This window comes from Lithobates pipiens, unplaced genomic scaffold (assembly GCF_037356315.1).
Source record: "Lithobates pipiens isolate NorthernLeopardFrog02 unplaced genomic scaffold, aLitPip1_a1.2 Scaffold_3, whole genome shotgun sequence".
Classification (NCBI taxonomy): Eukaryota; Metazoa; Chordata; class Amphibia; order Anura; family Ranidae; genus Lithobates; species Lithobates pipiens.
In genome coordinates, this window is record NW_027507790.1 from 184329537 (window position 1) to 184349777 (window position 20241).

At 43.7% G+C, this 20241-nt stretch overlaps 1 protein-coding gene across 3 annotated transcripts in view; it reads right to left on the reverse strand.

The window, feature by feature from the left end:
* HOMER1 (homer scaffold protein 1) overlaps window positions 1-20241 on the reverse strand; it is a 175391-nt gene that overhangs the window by 11407 nt on the left and 143743 nt on the right. For all 3 annotated transcript variants that reach the window (XM_077462602.1, XM_077462600.1, XM_077462601.1), the window contains exons 8-9: window positions 19342-19452; window positions 12677-12757 (exon numbers count right to left, since the gene is read on the reverse strand). In XM_077462602.1, the coding sequence (XP_077318728.1) occupies window positions 12677-12757; window positions 19342-19452 (192 nt within the window). The remainder of the gene's footprint in view (window positions 1-12676; window positions 12758-19341; window positions 19453-20241) is intronic.

The following is a 20241-nucleotide window of genomic DNA, read 5'->3' on the forward strand; positions in this document are numbered from 1 at the left end:
TTTAATGCAGCTGAGCTCGAAGACCCAAATCTCCACAGTGCCATAAGTTCAGTAGCAGGAAGAGGACAGGACAGCCCTGGAGTGAAGATTTCTACAGAATCCATCATCCTGCACATTGTGAAACATACTTTATTACAGGAAATGTAATTAAAGCTGTGAAGAAAGAAATATTTTTTAGGTAAACTTTACTCTTTATTCCCACTTTGTATTTCTGTTTCAAAAAGTTTATATTGAGTTTTACACATTACAAAACCATCATTAACCACAGAGACAGCAAAAGACCTGGTGTTAGCCAAGGATACAATCACATACCAAAGGTTTCAGTACCTAAAGGCCCAGTGTGGCCAAATTGGTCAGACAGTTCATTTAAGTGACACATTAGTTATTGGGGTGACCCAATTGCCAAGCCATTGTCACCTTAGTACCAAAAGGGACAAACAAATACAAATCTTAGGGCAAGGAAAGGAAGAAAGGTAAAGAAAGATGTACATGAGAGCTGGGAAGAGGATTCAAAGCAAAGGGCAGGAAGGACCTCTGGACCAGGAGATAATCCCTTCCTGTATTTATTTAATTTTCTTAGCTATTCCTTGTCAGTTTGTTTGGCCTTTTTAATCTTGCCAGCGCTTTAAGTTATTTCAGGTTTTATGTAAACATTTCGGAAGTCAAGTTGTCTGACTCAGGCTTCCAAGGGTTTGGTAATCGGTCAGTTTTATGTACCTATGGGTGCTCTTTGGGTGGCCGATGTTTATTATAAGTGTTTAATATATTGTTTATTTAAGGTTGTTGCTCTATGGACAATTAAAACCACATCCTAGGATGAAAACACTTTGCTTGATAAATATTTTAATACATTTCACTGTAGCATAAACTTGCAAGTATGCAGTAAGGCCTCTTTCACACGGGGCGGATCAGTAATGATCCGCCCCGTGAAGATCCGCTCGCTCAGCGGGGATCGCTCCGTTGTCCCCGCTGAGCTGGCTGCGGACAGGGCGGTCTCCGCACACTGTGCAGGGACCGCCCTGTCAGCTCTCCGCTCTCCTCTATGGGGATCGGACGAGCGCGGACCGTGTGTCTGTGTTCGTCCGATCCGCTCTGCAGACGGATAGAAAAATAGGATTTTCCTCCGTCTGCAGAATCGGACTGTTGCGGAGGCGGACTAAATCGGGTGTCTGCGGATGCTCATCCGCAGACACCCGCTATCCCATAGGGATGAATGGATGTCCGTATTTCATCCGCAAACGGATGGATGAAATACGGACATACCATCAGCATGTGTGAAAGGGGCATTAGGCCCCTTTCACACATGCTGATGGTATGTCCGTATTTCATCCATCCGTTTGCGGATGGTATGTCCGTATTTCATCCATCCGTTTGCGGATGAAATACGGACATCCATTCATCCCTATGGGATAGCGGGTGTCTGCGGATGAGCATCCGCAGACACCCGATTTAGTCCGCCTCGGCAACAGTCCGATTCTGCAGACGGAGGAAAATCCTATTTTTCTATCCGTCTGCAGAGCGGATCGGACGAACACGGACACACGGTCCGTGCTCGTCCGATCCCCATAGAGGAGAGCGGAGAGCTGACAGGGCGGTCCCTGCACAGTGTGCGGAGACCGCCCTGTCCACAGCCAGCTCAGCGGGGACAACGGAGCGATCCCCGCTGAGCGAGCGGATCTTCACGGGGCGGATCATTACTGATCCGCCCCGTGTGAAAGAGGCCTAAAACAACATACCTTTCCTATCAGTATAATTTGCTATGCATCTGTTGATTTTGCACAGTATTCCAATACTTTAGTGGCCAAAAGACAGACCCCATACAATTGTGTTAGCCAGAGTGGCTGCTGTTGTGTTAACCAGAGTAACCACAACATACAAAACCATCCATAACACTGCCCCCAGCTAAATCACTAACCTCATCTTGAGATATCTCAAATCCACTCAGCTCCTCCTAAAACATCTTGCTCTCTAGCTCCCTTGTCACCTCCTCCCATGCTCGCCTCCAGGACTTCTCCAGAACCTCTCCCATCTTCTGGAACTCCCTACCCCAGTATATCCAGTTAGCTCCTACCCTGCTTGCCTTTAGGTGATCCTTAAAGAAATAATTTATTCAGCAAAGGCTACCCCACCTCCACCTAAAAACTGTAATTCAGACACCTCCATTAGATTGTCCCCGGCAGCTATTACCTTTTTTTAGCACCTCCCCCTGCCTTTAGATTGTACGCTTCATGAGCAGGGTCCTCCTATTTCTTCTGTATAACTATATTGTAATTGTACTGTCTCCCTTTATATTGTAAATAGCTGCGCAAACTGTTGGTGCTATATAAATCCTATATACCGCATATACTCGAGTATAAGCCGAGTTTTTCAGCACTTTTTTTTTGTGCTGAAAAAGCCCCCTCAGCTTATACTCAAGTCACTGTCCCCATCTGCAGTCTCACGCACCTGATCTCCCGGCGCTGTGACATGCAGTCTAGTCAGCGGCCATCCAGTGTAACAAAGCCACACCTTCTCCTTGTTCTCGTCCATAATAGGAGGAACACTGACTCACTGCTGGGAAAATGAATTAGTGTTCCGTCACGGACGAGGAAGAGGAGGAGGCGGGGCTTTGTTACATTGGACGGACGCTGACTAGACTGACTGCATGTCACAGAGCCGGAGATCACGTACATGAGGCTGCAGATGGACATGCTTATACTCGTGTCAATAAGTTTTCCCAGTTTTTTGTGGTAAAATTAGGTGCCTCGGCTTATATTCGGGTCGGCCTATACTCGAGTATATAAGGTAATAATAATACCAAAATTCCCTAGAGTGGTTTGGATCTTGGATATATACATCCCAATAGATGCAATAATAGAAATGAGCTAAAGTTTTCAGTTGGGTTGGCCTTCTGCAGATGTGGTAAAAATGACACCAATGGTTTTGGATAGGTTGGCCTCATACTAAAGATTCCCTGATAACCACATAATCAAATGTAATAAAAACCAAGGTAACATGGGAACACATGGTAAACACATTTTTGGTCACTAATGCCACATAAGTGGATAACAAGGCAACCTCATATTGGCTTTATCTATTTGTAGGCATTTAAAGCTATAGATGTTCAGAGCCTTAGACCAGCCATACACGGTTCAAATTATTTGAACCGTTAATGGGCAGGCTGAATGTACCAAATTGATCAATCAATCAGGTTGGGTACAACAAGCCTGACAAATTATTTTGCGATTATCACTGTCTTTCCCCAGCGGGGACGACTTCCCCTACTCCCCTCTGCCCCACCAGGAGAAGACATAGGTCCGGCAGTAGGGATTCCCACATCAATACTGTCTGTGTTGATGGGGAATCTAGCGAATATCTTTCCTGCAACCCATATGTATGGCCAGCTTTAGGTACTGACCATCCTGAGTTAGCTTAGAGCCAAGCGTTCCTCCTAAACACTACATTTTATTTTAAGATATATGGAAATTTATTAGGGCCTCTGCAAGTATTTTAATATGTATTAATACTTAATATATACAAATGGATATTGATATGTAAAACTGCAGTTAGGGCATAGATGTAGAAACCACTGGATCACAGTGGTTTAAAGTGTTTATAAACCTTAAAAAAAAAAAAGAAAAAGTAGGGGCGGAAGGGATGGTCTCCCATGAGCGGAGGCTCTCTGGTTAGGTCCCTCACTCGGCACAGCATGATCCCGCGAGGGGTGCCGAGTGACCCAGGGACCGCTGGGGCTCTTCCCAGACCACGTGGTCCGGGATCTTCAGGGGACATCTCCGACTTTCGCCCTTCCTTGATCAGTGCTCTCCCTTTAAGGAGTACTGGTTTGGGTAGGACTACTAGACCTCACTTACCCTTTGATGGGTGGATCCGACTCACCTAGGCATATGGTTGTTTTGTTTAATTGTATTTTTATGCATTGTTCTAGTGCTGTATTAAGTCATCTGTTGGCCATGTGGGCCTGTATCTTGTTTCCTATGCTGTATTCGAAAATAAAATATTTTGAAAGTAAAAAAATAAAAATAAAAAAGTGCACTGGCCCTTTCAGGTGTTTAAATGTTATCTGTCATGTCATTAATACATTTCTCTCTGTCAGTATTCTGTTTTTAACTTGTTGATCCTGCCTGTGCCTCTCCTCCTGAAGGTAAACTGACCACGCACGCTAGCATGGCTGCCGGTCCATGCTAGCATGACAGATTATGTCTTGCGTCATCCCCTTTAAAATATAGGAATGCTGTTGAAGAGCAAAACGTGCCTGTATCTTCTGTTTTCAGTAAAAATTAATGCCCCCCTCCAGCTAATCCTCTTTTCCACCCACTGCACTCTGCTATAGTGATGTAATGCTGCCGGAACTGATGGCGGTCCATTGCTATGGAAACGCAAAAGCTCAGCGGCAACATCACTTCTGGTTATGACGTACAGTATCTCACAAAAGTGAGTACCCCTCACATTTTTGTAAATATTTTATTATATCTTTTCATGTGACAACACTGAAGAAATTACACTTTGCTACAATGTAAAGTAGTGAGTGTACAGCTTGTATAACAGTGTAAATTTGCTGTCCCCTCAAAATAACTCAACACACAGCCATTAATGTCTAAACCACTGGCAACAAAAGTGAGTACACCCCTAAGTGAAAATGTCTAAATTGGGCCCAATTAGCCATTTTCCTTTCCCAGGTGTCATGTGACTTGTTATGCCGCGTACACGGACTTTTCGAGGGACTAGGTCCGACAGACTTTCGACAGAGTTCTGATGGAGTTCTGACAGAGTTCTGACGGACTTTCCGAATGAACGGACTTGGCCACACACAATCACACCAAAGTTCGACGGATTTGAACGTGATGACGTACGACCAGACTAGAATAAGGAAGTTCATAGCCAGCAGCCAATAGCTGCCCTCACGTCGGTTTTTGTCCGTCGGACTAGCATATACACGAGCGGATTTCTCGGTAGGAACTGGGTCCGGCGGAAAAATTTGAAACATGTTCCATTTCTAAAGTCTGTCGGATTTTTGCAAATCAAAAGTCCACTGCAGCCCACACACGATCGAATCGTCTGCCTGAATTGTTCCGTCGGACCTTTGATGTTGAAAAGTCCGGTCGTGTGTACGCGGCATTAGTGTTACAAGGTCTCAGGTGTGAATGGGGAGCAGGTGTGTTAAATTTGGTGTTATCAATCTCACTCTCTCATACTGGTCACTGGAAGGTCAACATGGCACCTCATGGCAAAGAACCCTCTGAAGATCTGAATAAAAAAGAATTGTTTCTCTACATAAAGATGGCCTAGGTTATAAGAAGAAACTGAGCTGCAGCACTGTGACCAAGACCATACAGTGGTTTAACAGGACTGGTTCCAGTCAGAACAGGCCTCGCCATGGTCGACCAAAGAAGTTGAGTGCATGTGCTCAGCGTCATATCCAAAGGTTGTCTTTGGGAAATATACGTATGAGTGCTGCCAGCATTGTTGCGGAGGTTGAAGGGGTGGGAGGTCAGCCTGTCGGTGCTCAGACGATACGCCGCACACTGCATCAAATTGGTCTGCATGGATGTCATCCCAGAAGGAAGCCTCTTCTTAAGATGATGCACAAAAAAGCTCCCAAACAGTTTGCTGAAGACAAGCAGACTAAGTACATGGATTACTAGAATCATGTCCTGTGGTCTGATGAGACCATGATAAACTTATTTTGGTTCAGATAGTGTCAAGCGTGTGTGGCGGCAACCAGGTGAGGAGTACAAAGACAAGTGTGTCTTGCATACAGTCAGGCATGGTGGTGGGAGTGTCATGGTCTGGGGCTGCATGAGTGTTGCCGTAACTGGGGAGCTACAGTTCATTGAGGGAAACATGAATGTCAACATGTACTGTGACATACTGAAGCAGAGCATGATCCCCTCCCTTTGAAGACTGGGCTGCAGGGCAATATTCCAACATGAAAATGACCACAAACATATCTCCAAGATGACCACTGCCTTGCTAAAGAAGCTGAGTGTAAAGGTGATGGACTGGCCAAGCATGTCTCCAGACCTAACCCCCATTGAGCATCGGTGGGGCATCCTCAAACAGAAGGTGGAGATTCGCAAGGTCTCTAACATCTACCAGCTGCCTGATGTCGTCATGGAGGAGTGGAAGAGGACTCCAGTGGCAACCTGTGAAGCTCTGGTGAACTCCATGCCCAAGAGGGTTAAGGCATGGTGGAAAATAATGGTGGCCACACGAAATATTGACACTTTGAGCACAATTTGGACATTTTCACTCCCCTCACTTTTGTTGCCAGTGGTTTAGACATTAATGGCTGTGTGTTGAGTTATCTTTAGGGGACAGCAAATTTACACTGTTATACGAGCTGTACACTCACTAATTTGCATTGTAGCAAAGTGTAATTTCTTCAATGTTGTCACATGAAAAGATATAATAAAATATTTACAAAAATGTGAGGGGTGTACTCACTTATGTGAGATACTGTAGGTGCCCCCAAGACTGGACATGCCCACCTATAGGTCTGTGCATCTCTTTGGAGGCTACAGCGATGCATGGACCTGCATTAGGAGGAAGGAAGCAAAGGGAAATTTTGTTTCTTAAAGCAACTCATACTGTATTCCAGCTTACAAACTCTGGTTTATGATCAGGATTTTGTGTTGTTTTTATAGTATGTTGGTATTGTGTTGGTTATTATTTGGGGTGGTGTTAGCGAAAGTGGTATATTATTTGTATTTGGTAGTCTGATTGTCTGTTATTTTAATCTGTGTTATTTATTCTATGTCGTATTTTAATTGTATGGATGTTTTATTTGTAGTGTAGTTTTAATTTTGTTTATCTGGCGCTAATGGCTGTTATTGGTCATTTTGTTGTGTTTTTGTATCTTGTTCAGTTGTGATCTTGTGTTGTCTTTGTTAAGTGTGTCTGTGTCGTAATAATTTCCCAATTTTCCTTTGGCATTATTAAAGTATTCTATATCTTCCTATTGAAAAACGTCTTCATATGGAGTATGGTTTACAACTACTTTAAGAATGGGGTGTTTTCATGTTTGAATTTTATTTCATGGCTGGCTGCTTCACTACTCTGTATATTTTCAAGCTTTATTCCAGATTAATTATTTAACACTTCTCAAATGTTCCTTCATATTCATTACAAAGAGTGCTGTGTCCATGATACAGGCTTCTGGATGAACAGTGCAATTAGAATCTTATCAGTCTATATTAATATTCCTTTGATGATAGCGAGAAAGTGAATATGTAAGCAGATTTTACATTTCAAGCTGAGCACAATGTTTTTAAAGTCGTCATTTGAATGTGGAAGAGGGTATTTTCTAAAAACCCTCTTTATCTGAAGAAATGGCTGTACTTGGGTCAATTTTAGGACAGATAAGGTTGCTATAAAGTGGCAAACTCTCGCTTCAGTTAATGAAATTCCAGGATGGAAAATTAAGGTTGGATGTTGTTTGCATCTGTCAATGCAGATCTGGGAACTGTCACTATGTGCACAAAGGACAATTCTTTGATTTGCACAAAGCCACTAACAAAAATTGAACAATATTGTTATACATGGTGGCGATAATATCATGATGGAGCCACTGTTAGAGCTTCTGATGCACAGTGGGATCTGGTTGTAACTTGCTGATTAGATCAGGGAGCTGCTCCCCCAATATGATCTGTGGATGTCACAGGTCTGTCACTCCAGCTTCATCACTCAACAGCATTTGAGGTAGGACACCCTTATCTTGGTTTGGCTTAGCCTGACCATACGCTCCACAGCTGGTCAAGGTCTCTAGGTACCAGTAAGAGGTTAATAAAGAATTAACTTTTCTATTACTATTAGTGCATAAACTATTATATCAGTGAGTGTGTCTATGCATGTTGTGCCTCATGATGAAGGTGGTATACAACTAGCTGGGCCTGGATTATTTCCTAAGTGTACATAATATAACTGGGTACTAACATTTATAGGTAAAGTTGATCCAGGGAAAATCCGATTGCCTCTCGGGGGATCAGGAAGGAATTTTTTCCCCTGCTTTAGCAAATTGGATCATGCTCTGCTGTGTTTTTTTTTTGCCTTCCTCTGGATCAACTGTGGGTATAGAATTGGGTATATGGGATTGTATGATATTATTATTATTATTATTTTTTTTGTGGTTGAACTGGATGGACTTCTGTCTTTTTTTCAACCTGACTAACTATGTTACTATGTAACTACCCATCAGATTGACCAGATAATGGTGTTTGCTGTAGTGTCAAAATTATCCTGCCAAAATAACGTTTCTTAGTTACCTTTTTCTTTTTTTTTCTTTTTTATATAAATTATTTATAAAAATCAGCATTGCAATTCCATAAAAAATAGACAATTCAGTTTCAGTTATTCTAACATTTTATCGGACAGAGAGCGGAGAGTTAACAAAGCATTACAACCAGAATCACATAGTTGAGCCAAAGTATATGAAGCATTTCAAACCTATATCATGGTAACCAAACTTTGCTCAAAATAAGGAATTTCCACCTCTCAGATTTTAAAAGAAGAAATGCTGTCAGATTTCCCTTAAAGTGGTTGTAAAGGTAAAGACGTATTACTAATAGAAGTATTAGTATTTTCCAAAGCCTCTCCAATCCTATGGAATGCCCTACCCCAATCTGTCCGCCTATCTCCTACTTTATTAGCTTTTAGACGATCCCTGAAAACACGTCTCTTCAGAGAAGCCTACCCCACCCACACCTAACTGTATTTTCATTTTCTCCATCAGCTCATCCCCCACAGTTATTACCTTTTGTTTCAACTTGACCCTCCCTTCTAGATTGTAAGCTCTAACGAGCAGGGCCCTCTGATCCCTCCTGTATTGATTTGTATTGTAAGTGTACTGTCTGCCCTCATATTGAAAAGCGCTGCCCAAACTGTTGGCGCTATATAAATCCTGAATAATAATAATAATAATTACTGCTAGCCCCTCTTCTATTAACCACTTCAGCCTTGGAAAAATTTACCCCCTTCCTGACCGGGCCATTTTTTGCGATACAGCACTGCGTCATTTTAACTGACAATCGTGCTGTTGTGCGACGCTGTACTCAAACAAAATTGACATCCTTTTTACCCTACAAATAGAGCTTACTTTTGGTGGTATTTGATTATCTCTGCAGTTTTTATTTTTTGCGCTATAAACAAAAAAAGACTGACTATTTTGCAAAAAAATAGCTATTTTTTTTAGTTTTCGCTATAATATCCCCAAAAAATATATTTAAAAAAATGTCTTCATCAGTTTAAGGCCATATGTATTCTTCTACATATTAGGTAAAAAAAAATCACAATAAGTGTATATTCATTGGTTTGTGCAAAAGTTATAGCGTCTACAAAATAGGTGATAGATTTATGGCATTTTTATTATTTCTTTCTTACTAGTAAGTAATGGCGGCTATCTGCGATTTTTAATGGGACTGCAACATTGCGGCGGACAGATTGGACACTTTTCACACAATTTTGGGACCACTGACATTTATACAGCGATCAGAGCTATAAATAACCATTGATTACTGTATAAATGTCATTAACAGGGAAGGGGTTAACACTAGGGGGCGATCAAGGGGTTAAATGTGTGTCCTAGGGAGTGATTTTAACCGTGGGGGGATGGGACTGCCTGGGTGAGGAACCTGATCTTTGTTCCTAAGCAGCAGAAACAACAGATCGCTCTCCTCACCCCTGACACATTGACAGATCTCCATTCTCTCCTTCTCAGGAGCAATCGCGGGTAGCCGACGGCTATTGCGGCCCCTGGCCACACGCATGGGCTCATACATCATGCTACAGGCGCATGCGCGTGCCTTGTACTCCTTAAGGCGCCCGTTGTACAGCTACATCGATTCACACAGGAGTGCAGGGTGGTCGGCAAGCGGTTAATCCATCATATAATATGTAAATGTTTGTATAAAACAATGCCTGTAAATACCTTATGTCAGATCTTTTATGGCCAGCCACATGACCTCCAGCTGCTCTCCTCCCCTGATCTAAGGGCTACAGTGGGAGGGGCCAAAATCCCCCTCTGACATCAGCCGGGAAGGTCATGTGACCGCTGTGCTGGCTGCTGAGCCCCTCCCACTGTAGCCCTTAGACGGGGGGGGGGGAGCGGCCGGAGGTCACGCAACCGATCATAAAAGAGATAGTAAACAGTGTAGGATGGATTGATAGAACAGAGGGACTGGCAGTAATATTTCTTTACCTTTACTGCCAGCTACTAATAGAGGGAGGGAGGAAGATAACTTATACACACGGGAGCCGACAGGCAAGGAGGGAGAGGGGGAGAGAGGAGAGAAGCCTGATGACGGAGGCACATAAACTGATCACACTAATCATGGATAATTAGTCATTATTACTGTGGTCAGCACACGAAGGGGGACACATGAACAGGCAGGAGCAACCAGGTTTCTTATAGCTTAGAGAGGGACAGATTAGACAGCACAAGCACTGTGCTATTTAATCTGCTATAATGGAACAGTATCTCTCTTTTTTTTTTTACAACCTCTTTAACAGACAAAATGGTGATTGTTTTAACTGTTTCTTCAACCTTGGTCTAGAAATCTCTCCAAAAAATGTGGAGTAAGCTCGCCTCAGATTCCAAACGGCACCAACAGATACAAGATGCATGGGGAAACATGCATTGTAAAACCATAGGCGTCATGTACCATTTCGTGAAGAGCTTTTACCCCCCTCGGTACCTATGTGCCAGGGATGCCTTATGAGCAAAAAGTAAAATCCTGTCCCTCTGTGATTGAGAAAAGTTGTGTTCAGATACCTTTCACACTGTTGTAGGAAAGAGAGGTCTTGTAGAGCTCCCATAGAGATTAATGAGGCATATAGTTGGAACAAAAAGTGTCTTAGTTACCTTTTTACCACTATATTTGCCAAAACAATCAAAATATGGAAGTCTTAAATTGACAGGTTGTTCCTGAAAAGAGGCTTGGTCTGGTCATAGATAGACTGTAGTAAGTGAATCAGATTTAGTTTCCCTTTATGGGTTGTATATACAACGTATTATGTCTGGTATTTTCTTGCCATCCTAATTAAATGTATCTATTAATATACATACCTATGATGCTGTGATACTACTGTCATACTCCTGGTGGTCTAACTGTGACGTGGGTGTGCATATGCAATGCACATTCATATCCGTCATAAAGAATAATAGCCATCTGGTCTCTAGCTTTTCCCTTGAGATAGCTGTTATTCTCTATAGGCTATGGATTGTGCATAAGCCAACGTGAGCGGTGCAGGGCTTAGAGCTCATTTGAGGTCTCATTATAAACAGACAGGTAGAGTTAGAAGAGTCAGGGGAGAAGAGTTAGAATTGTTTTTAATGTAAACATATTCTTTATGTGACACTGTATGGTTGCAGATCGAAGAGATGTCCTCTAGCATGAGGAAGAATCTGTGTGAGATAGGAACTTGGACTGTGAAGCCAAATGGTCTATAGATTTGGCAGAGGGAGTGCAAGATTCAAGTATACTATAAATTTATGTTTTCTAACCCCTAGACCAACTGTCTTGTACATGCCCCAGGCAACTGGTGAGTCTTACACTAACAAGTTGGGACATCATAGCCACACAGAACACTCTGAGGCAAGGGGCAAGACATTTAAACTCTGTGTTGGTACACCTAGAATTGATAAGTAGAACAGTAGTATAAATTGTACCCAAATACACAAACATTTGTTAGAACAGCAACAACATGGGACCCAACCAGCTAGTACTAGCAAGCAGGATGGGAGTCTAGAACTTTTCATTGTTCACAGAAATGTGAGTCAGTGGCGGCCGCTCCATACGGGGCATGCGCCTGGCCCCTAATTCACATGCTGGGTGCCAGATGCATGGATTCCAATGTTTTTTTGGGGGTTTTTTTAAGCACGTGATTAGAGCCTGAAGCACCAATTGGCTTCGAAAAAGGGTGGGCTTGGGGCACAGTGAACCCACCCACTTGTGTGACAATAGCAAATTAATATTCGCTATTGTCTTCTTGCTTCTCCTCCCGGCCAATCAGGAAGCAGGGGGCACAATTGGCAAAGAGGAGAAGCAATTGTATTGGATGGTACCGGGAGCGGGGAGGATGTACAGGCCGTCATTGGCTCTGCATCGCTGGCCAAGAACCCGACCACCTGAGTACCACCCACCAGGCTGGGGGAAGGATGGGTCGGATGGTCTGTTTGCTGACTTTGATACTCACAGTTAGCCACATCATTTCTGAGATATCTTGCTCTGCCTTTGGCAAGCATGCCAACCAGGGTCATGGCCTATGTTGCCTTTACAGAATTCCAGCCCAGGGAATGTGTGCACTGAGGGTAGCCTTAGTATCTGCATTCTTTACAGAAAAATGGCCTTGGAGGGTGCAGTGGGGTGAGCGGGGGCAAGCAGGTTAGACCAGCATGAAGGAGAAAAAGTGTCCTAGCCTTAATTCTGCGACCAAATCGTATCTGCTTGTGTGCATGTGATCAATGATTGTGAGCATCTGTGAAATCAGCTAACAATAGTAAGAAACCATCTGATACTAACCAAGTGCCCTCAAGAGAACTACATTCAATGCCATTAGTCTTCCAGAAAATAAACTGTCTCTATACCTGGCCCATGCAAGTGGGAACATCAATCAAAGCGTGGTGGGCTTTGTGTAACCCTTGACTCCCCATTGCATTTTAGATATGTAGAATTACAAGTACCTGTAATTTTTGGCTCAAAGAATCTCTCTGGTCTTGCAACTCTTTTGCATGCTCAACTTCTTCCTTCAATCTTTCTATTTCCTAAAAGGACAGAAGACAAAAATGCAAAAATATTTCACAATCAATGAAACAGGCAATAATAATGAGCTTCGACAAGTCATTGCACTTTGGACATCATCCAGATAAGTTTCTAAAAGCCGCAGAGACAAAGAAAATAATTTTAATCGTGAGCTTGATGTGCTGTTAATTTTTTTTAAATTGGTGTGCAGTTTCACCTTTCTTATTCTAGACAATAATCTTCCTAGAAGTTCAAAACACAAATACAGGAGCGGAGCAGCCATGGTTGGGCCCCTCCACCTCATAGGCACAGAAGAAGTTGAGGCCTTTTTCTGCAGTGACCCATAGCAAGCTTTTACATTAGAAAGATGCATTCTGCCTGGATGACCACATTCTGCCTGGATGACCTAATAAACTGCAATAAACACCTGAGAGGGGATTTAGCCCTTACTCACCATTTCAAAAATATAACAAACATTTTGTCTAAAGTTGGGGCTTTCATTATCTTAAATATGCAATTCATTCTAGTCACCATTTTTTGGCAGTGTAATAAACACTACAAGGTACACAGCAGTTTATCTAGAGAATTAGTATATGTGTATAAAACAGTTTGTGCTATTTATGTACTAGGATCTGGCTCTCTAAAAAGTGACACTGGGTATAGGCAAAACTAGAAACCAGTTCTTAGCCCTTGTACACACGGTCGGAGATTTCGACGGAATGTGTCCTATCGGACCGTTGTGTCGGATAATCTGACTGTGTGTGGTCTCCATCGGACTGTTTCCGTCGGAGTATCCGACAGACCAAGTTTTCCAACTTGTCCGTATAAATTTCCCGACAAAATGCTCCGATCGGACATACTCCGATCATGTGTAGCCTACTCCGACGGACAAAGTGCCACGCATGCTCAGATCAAATTCCTAGACCAAAGCTATTGGCTACTTGCCTGAACGTAGTCCCGTCGTAATGAAATAACGGCATCGCGTTATGTACAATCGGATTTTCCGACAACTTTGTCCGACCGTGTGTATGCAACAGTTTCGGAAAAAATCAGTCGGACAAAATCTAACGGATTTGGTTGTCAGAATGTCCGACCGTGTGTACAAGGGCTTACCCAAAGTTATCAATATATCCACTAAGGTATTTGCAGAAACAGTGTTACAAATACAGCAAAGGTATATTTTGTACAACTGCGTCTCCTATCAGATATCTAAAACATTGTCTGCTCTGGAAAACGCTAAACCCGTACATGACCCAGTCAGTGGCAGGTTAAATCAAATCTGTCAAATAATGACCCCATATGGGAAGCATTGAACAGAAGCAGAACATTTCTTATAATTACAGATACGCACTGCTGTTACCATCATCTCTGGCTCTCCCAGTTTATCTTCAAATGAACTTTCAACTGCAGGGGGGATTCCAGGCAATAAACATTTTCCCAGTGCTATAATACTAAGCTAAATGATAACTAAAAGCATAATTCCCATCACCAATTAGCAAAGCAGCTCTTTATAAATTAGCTACACTGGGCCGGTTCACACTGCAGGCGAGGCGAGGCGAGGCGACTCCGACTTGCCTCGCCGCGACCTGCCGCGGCCTCAGCGGCGACTTGCAAATGACTTCTGTATAGAAGTCAATGCAAGTCGCCCCGAGGTCGCCCAAAAGTAGTACAGGAACCTTTTTTCTGAGTCGGAGCGACTCGAGTCGCTCCTCTCAGAACGGTTCCATTGTACAGAACGGGGGCGACTTGCGAGAGCGAGGCGAGGCGAGTCGTGTCGCCTCGCATTGCCCGCTGTGTGAACCGGCTCTTAGAGTAAACTCCACACAATTGTTTAAAAAAATATCCAAAAAATATAGTAAACTGAAAAAATATAATAGAATGTTACCTAAAATATATATTTTTTGTTTTACATTAGAGTGGGGAAAGATTATAATCTGCAATTCTTTCTTTTTTTGCTAACGATCCCAACTAATATGTTCCATGCAGAGTTCTCCATTGCAGGATAACTCCCCGTTGGCTGTCTGAGGGTCTTCCTTTGCAGCCTTCTTGGTATTTTAAAGTTACGCTACTGGTAATGCATAAATTGTTAGGTATTACTGCTGGTGTACCCAAAACATTTTTCTGATTTTTCTGCCTGAAAAATATATTTTTCTTGTTCAAGTATTTTATTATTAAAATAAAGATTAGTACAAAATATGTATACAGGTATTACTGCATATGAAAAGTATTCAACAAGATAGGTACATCAAAAATGAAGCATGGAAACAACCATACAGGGTCAAGTAACAAGTAAAGCCGCGTACACACAGGCGGACTGTCTGGCCAACTTAGTCCGCCGAAACACATTTCAGCGGACAGTCCGCTCGTGTGTGGGCTTCAGCTGACTTTTTCAGCGTGCAGTCTGGCGGACTAAGTATTTCGGAATTTCCGTAATACTGTCCGTCGGACTCGCATTTCGGCGGACAATCCGCCCGTGTGTATGCCAGTCCGCCGTACTTTTGAAATGAGCGGACTTTTCCCGCCCGGAGAAAAGTCCGCTCATTTTGAGCGGGTATTCAGGTAGGCGGGGCCCGCGAAGGAGACGTCGCTGGCCCCGCCGCCTGGTATGGACTTAAAGGGGAACCCCAACGCCGAAAAAAATCGGCGTGGGGGTCCCCCCAAGTCCACAACAGACCCTTGTCCGAGCACGCTACCCGGCACGCTACCCGGCCCCCCCCACCCCAAAGCACCTTGTCCCCATGTTGATGAGGCCAAGGGCCTCTTCCCGACAACCCTGGCCGTTGGTTGTCGGGGTCTGCGGGCGGGGGGCTTATCGGAATCCGGGAGCCCCCTTTAATAAGGGGCCCCCGGATACCGGCCCCCCACCCTATTTGAATGAGTATGGGGTACAATGTACCCCTACCCATTCACCTGTAAAATAAAAGTACCAAAAAAAACACAACACACGAGATAAAATACTTTATTGCACAGCTCCGGGGGTCTTCCGTCTTCGGGGGTCTTCTCGCCGGACTCCTCCGCTATCTTCTTGTAGCTCTTTTGCTAGCGGAGGAGTCCGACTTTCTTCCTCGCCGCCGGCCTCTTCTCCCGACTTCGGGGGTCTTGTCCCCCTCTTCGGTTCTTCTGCCGGGCCACCGCGCCTTCTTATAGCTCTTTTGCAGGCGGTGGCCCGGTCTTCTGTCGCCGCCGCCCCCCCTTCCCCAAGGCACCCCCCCATGTTGAGGGCCTGGTACGGTTTAGGAGGGGGGGCGCTCGCTCGCCCCCCTTTCCTGGCCGGCCGGGTAGCGTGCTCGGACAAGGGTCTGTTGTGGACTTGGGGGGGACCCCCACGCCTATTTTTTTCGGCGTTGGGGTTCCCCTTTAAGTCCATACCAGGCGACGGGGTCAGCGACGTCTCCTTCGCGGGCCCCGCCTACCTGGAGACGCGCTCGAAATGAGCGGACTTTCCTCCGCGTGTGTGGGCGAGTCCGTTCATTTCAAAAGTAGGGCGGATAGTATGGCGGACTTAGTACGCCGTATTAGTCCACTCAAAAAGTGCCGTGTGTGGGCAAGTCCGTTCATTCGAAAGTATGACGGACTGTCCGTCGGATTGTCTGACGGACTAAGTTGGCCAGACAGTCCGCCCGTGTGTACGCGGCTTAACAGTTTGTATGGGAGGACCATCATCAACAAAGGCATTCAAAGTAGGAAATAATTCAAGTGCATAGCACTTGTTGACTTGGAGAAGGATAAACAAGGGATGGGGTGATATAATATAATGAACATAAATGGGCACCCCAACTGGCACCATACTAGGGTAAATGGTAGTAGTATACTAGGAGGAAGGCCTACCTAGAGGCCGGAGGTAAGCAGAAAGCACTGCAGGGGGACAAAACATGGAATGGACATAGACAGAAGGGATGTGGAGGGGTAGTAGGAAAAGAGGGACATTTGAGAAATGAAGAGGGAGAGGAAGAGAGTAGGACAAGAGGAGGGGGAGAAAAAAGGGGGAGGAGGAGGAGGAGGAGTGAAGGTTCCCCTAGGGCAGTGATGGCGAACCTTGGCACTCCAGATGTTTTGGAACTACAATTCCCAGGATACTCATCTACACTGCAGAGTGCAAGAGCATCATGGGAAATGTAGTTCCAAAACATCTGGAGTGCCAAGGTTTGCCATCACTGCCCTAGGGGAAGCATGGACATCAATGACCAGTTCAGGAGGAATTGGTAGGACAGAGAGCTTACAACTAGAAAATTAGGGGAGCAGTAGGGTATCATTAAATCCAGGGGTGTAGGTAATGGGTAACCCAGGGTCTCCAGTGCGTCTTAAATGTATGCACTTTGTTCAATAGAAATCTTCAAGTTTGGTGAGAAAATTATTTTTAATGTGCATTCAGCATATGAGTATCCAAAGTCTGGAACAGCTTACTAGATATAGGGGACTTGACTGCAGACCCTAACACAACCAAGGTGTCAATATGTCATATTCAAATATGTAATGCTATAAAACACCGTTGTAGACTGCAGACATGCTAAAGGACATTATCAGTGACTGTGGACATGCTACAGGTGTGGTTGGAAACTGCAGACCTGCTGTAGGAGACAGAGATTGGACATGTCACATTTGACTGCTAAAGATCACTGGCACCATACTCTAAATGGTTGAGCACTTGTGGCCATGCACAGATAACTAGAAACAAAATATATAAGTGCTCAGATAAAGTGAGTTTATCAGAGACAACTAAAACAGGGTATACACAGACCGTTTTCTTTTTTGGTTCAACAAACAGGTTGAACCAAAAAAAAATCACATATTCTTGCATCCACACAAGTAATGTAGAGGCAGGGATTCACGCCTGCTGTACTATTTCATTCTGACAGCAGGGACTTCCCCACCCATCAGAATACACAGATCAGCGCAGCAGCCATTGGCTGCATGTGTTCATTGAATGCTGATTTTCCAGTCGTTGGACTGTCTTATGTTGAACAGACAGGTGTATACACAGAGCGAAATTCATCTGGTTCCTGCTGATCTGGACAATTTTCAGTCAGTGTATACCCAGCTTAAGCTAATTTGGAAATGACTGACAATATTGATAATTATAATAAGATTGAAAACTGAAAATTATAGCATTCTCGTGTATAGCGAGCTGTCAATGCAATTTGATATCAAAACGGCATTGACTGGATGTGAAGCATCCATCGGGGTAATGGAGAGTAATGCTGGCCATACACTATATGAAAAATAGACCAAACCCATTTTCAAAAAACAAACATTCGACCGTGAGTGCAAACAATAGTGCCATCATGTAATGACCAATAAAAGTGGACATAAATGAATGCATTCTTTGTTAGTTTTTTTTTACATATACCTAGTGCAGACAGTTCGGACGGGAAACACATAAACCTTTCAATTTATCATTCGTTTGGCAGAAAATTTCCAAACTTGTCCTTCATTTTTTCAGCTCAAAAACATCCCAATGATTATCGATTTTGTGCCCATTAAGGCCCCTTTCACACATGCGGACGATATGTCCGTATTTCATCCATCCGCTTGTGGATGAAATACGGCATACATTCATCCCTATGGGATAGCGGGTGTCTGCGGATGAACATCCACAGACACCCGATTTCGTCCGCCTCCGCTACTGTCCGATTCTGCAGACGGAGGAAAATCCTATTTTTCTATCCGTCTGCAGAGTGGATCGGATGAACACGGACAGACGGTCCGTGCGCATCCGATCCCCATAGAGGAGAGCGGAGAGCTGACAGGGCAGTCCCCGCACAGTGTGCGGAGACCGCCCTGTCCGCAGCCAGCTCAGCGGGGACAACGGAGCGATCCCCGCTGAGCGAGCGGATCATCACGGGGCGGATCATTACTGATCCGTCCCGTGTGAAAGGGGCCTAACTGGCCGAAAAATGAATGAACTGTCTAAATGACCATATTTCAGCCAATTTTTCGTATAGTATATGGCCAGCATTAGTCAAGTTGTTTCTTTTACTGTCTAACCTGCTGGAACTTAAAAATGTGATCAAATACGTGTCCTACAGTAAATGACCCCATCTGCTCTACCAGTCAGCTGGCATTTGGCAGATTTAGGACATCATCATATATGTACTTCTCTGTGGCCTTTGACAATGTAAATTGTTTATGGATGTTTTCAAAGGCATGGTAACAGCATTGCATGTGCCACATCCATGCAAACTGTCTACATTCGGACCCATGTACCCGCACCCACATGGATGTCAAAATGGGAGCAGCGGTTGTGTTTGTGTAGCCACTGCATCCCATTTAGCATTAGTGGGAATGCCTGCACAGGGATGCACGGAACACCTGTTCATCCCCATGTGGGTAAACATGGCCCTCGTATAGGCATACACTGTAGTACACCCCATGAGAACAAGGCCTAATGCAGAATTGTTCACTGCCATGGATATTTCACCAACATGTTAGTGAAAGACTTATGTAAACAAACCTGATGCATACCAAAAAGTGTTCATCTGACCTTGTATACAAGTTTGTCCAAATATAGACAATTTACATTTACCCCCTGTGTACAGTACAAGAAATGATAAAAAAAAATAAAAAATAAAAGAAAAGTCTTATGTTATCAACATAAAATATAGAATACCTCTTCTTTCTTTTTCAATGTGGATTCTAATTCTTGTATTGTCTGATTAAGTTCTGTTTTATGCGTCTGCACTGCGTTTGCTTGACTGCTGAGACATTCTAATTCGCTCACCTGTGTAAAGATAAGATCAAAAGGAATAATTATCCAGGAGAGGAAGCAGATAGACCATTCTACATTCAACAATCGAAATATTCCACTGTACTTTCATGGTATGGTTTACTTGGAGCTGTTATCAATCGATTCTCACTAATGTGCCAGTTGCTTTAAGGACTACCAAACATAAACCACAGGCTGCTTTACATAACAATTCAACATTCATAATAACGCAATATTCATAATAATATACTCATAATTACCTCAATCCCTAGCACTATCTATGTGAATATAGGATGCCTTCATTTGTCAAACTTGACATGTCCCTTCAGTGTCAAATTGCTAACCCAACCCACGTTTTCTTACTGGCCTTAGTAGATGGTAGAGGATCTGTCTGTGGCCCGTTTTTTAAACATTTTTACGTTTTGGTGTCTACAAACTATGGTATACGTATATACTGGAATGGACTTATAATGGGACTGTGATAGTGCAGCAGTTAATCTGACACTAACTGACGCTGGGGGGGGGGACGACTGACTAACCACCACTGACATCACCAATAATACTAATACAGTGATCAGTGATAATACTATACGCTGTCACTGTACTAATGACACTGGCTGGGAAGGGGTTAACATCTAGGACAATCAAGGGGTTAAATGTGTGCCTAACAAAGTGTGCTGCTTTTACTAACAGATCTCTTTGTTTCTTATCCCTGCCTTGCAGGGGTAAGAAGCAGAGAAATCTTTCCCTCTGTACAGAGCCCTGTGTTGTTAACATAGGACTCTGAACTGTAATTGGACACAG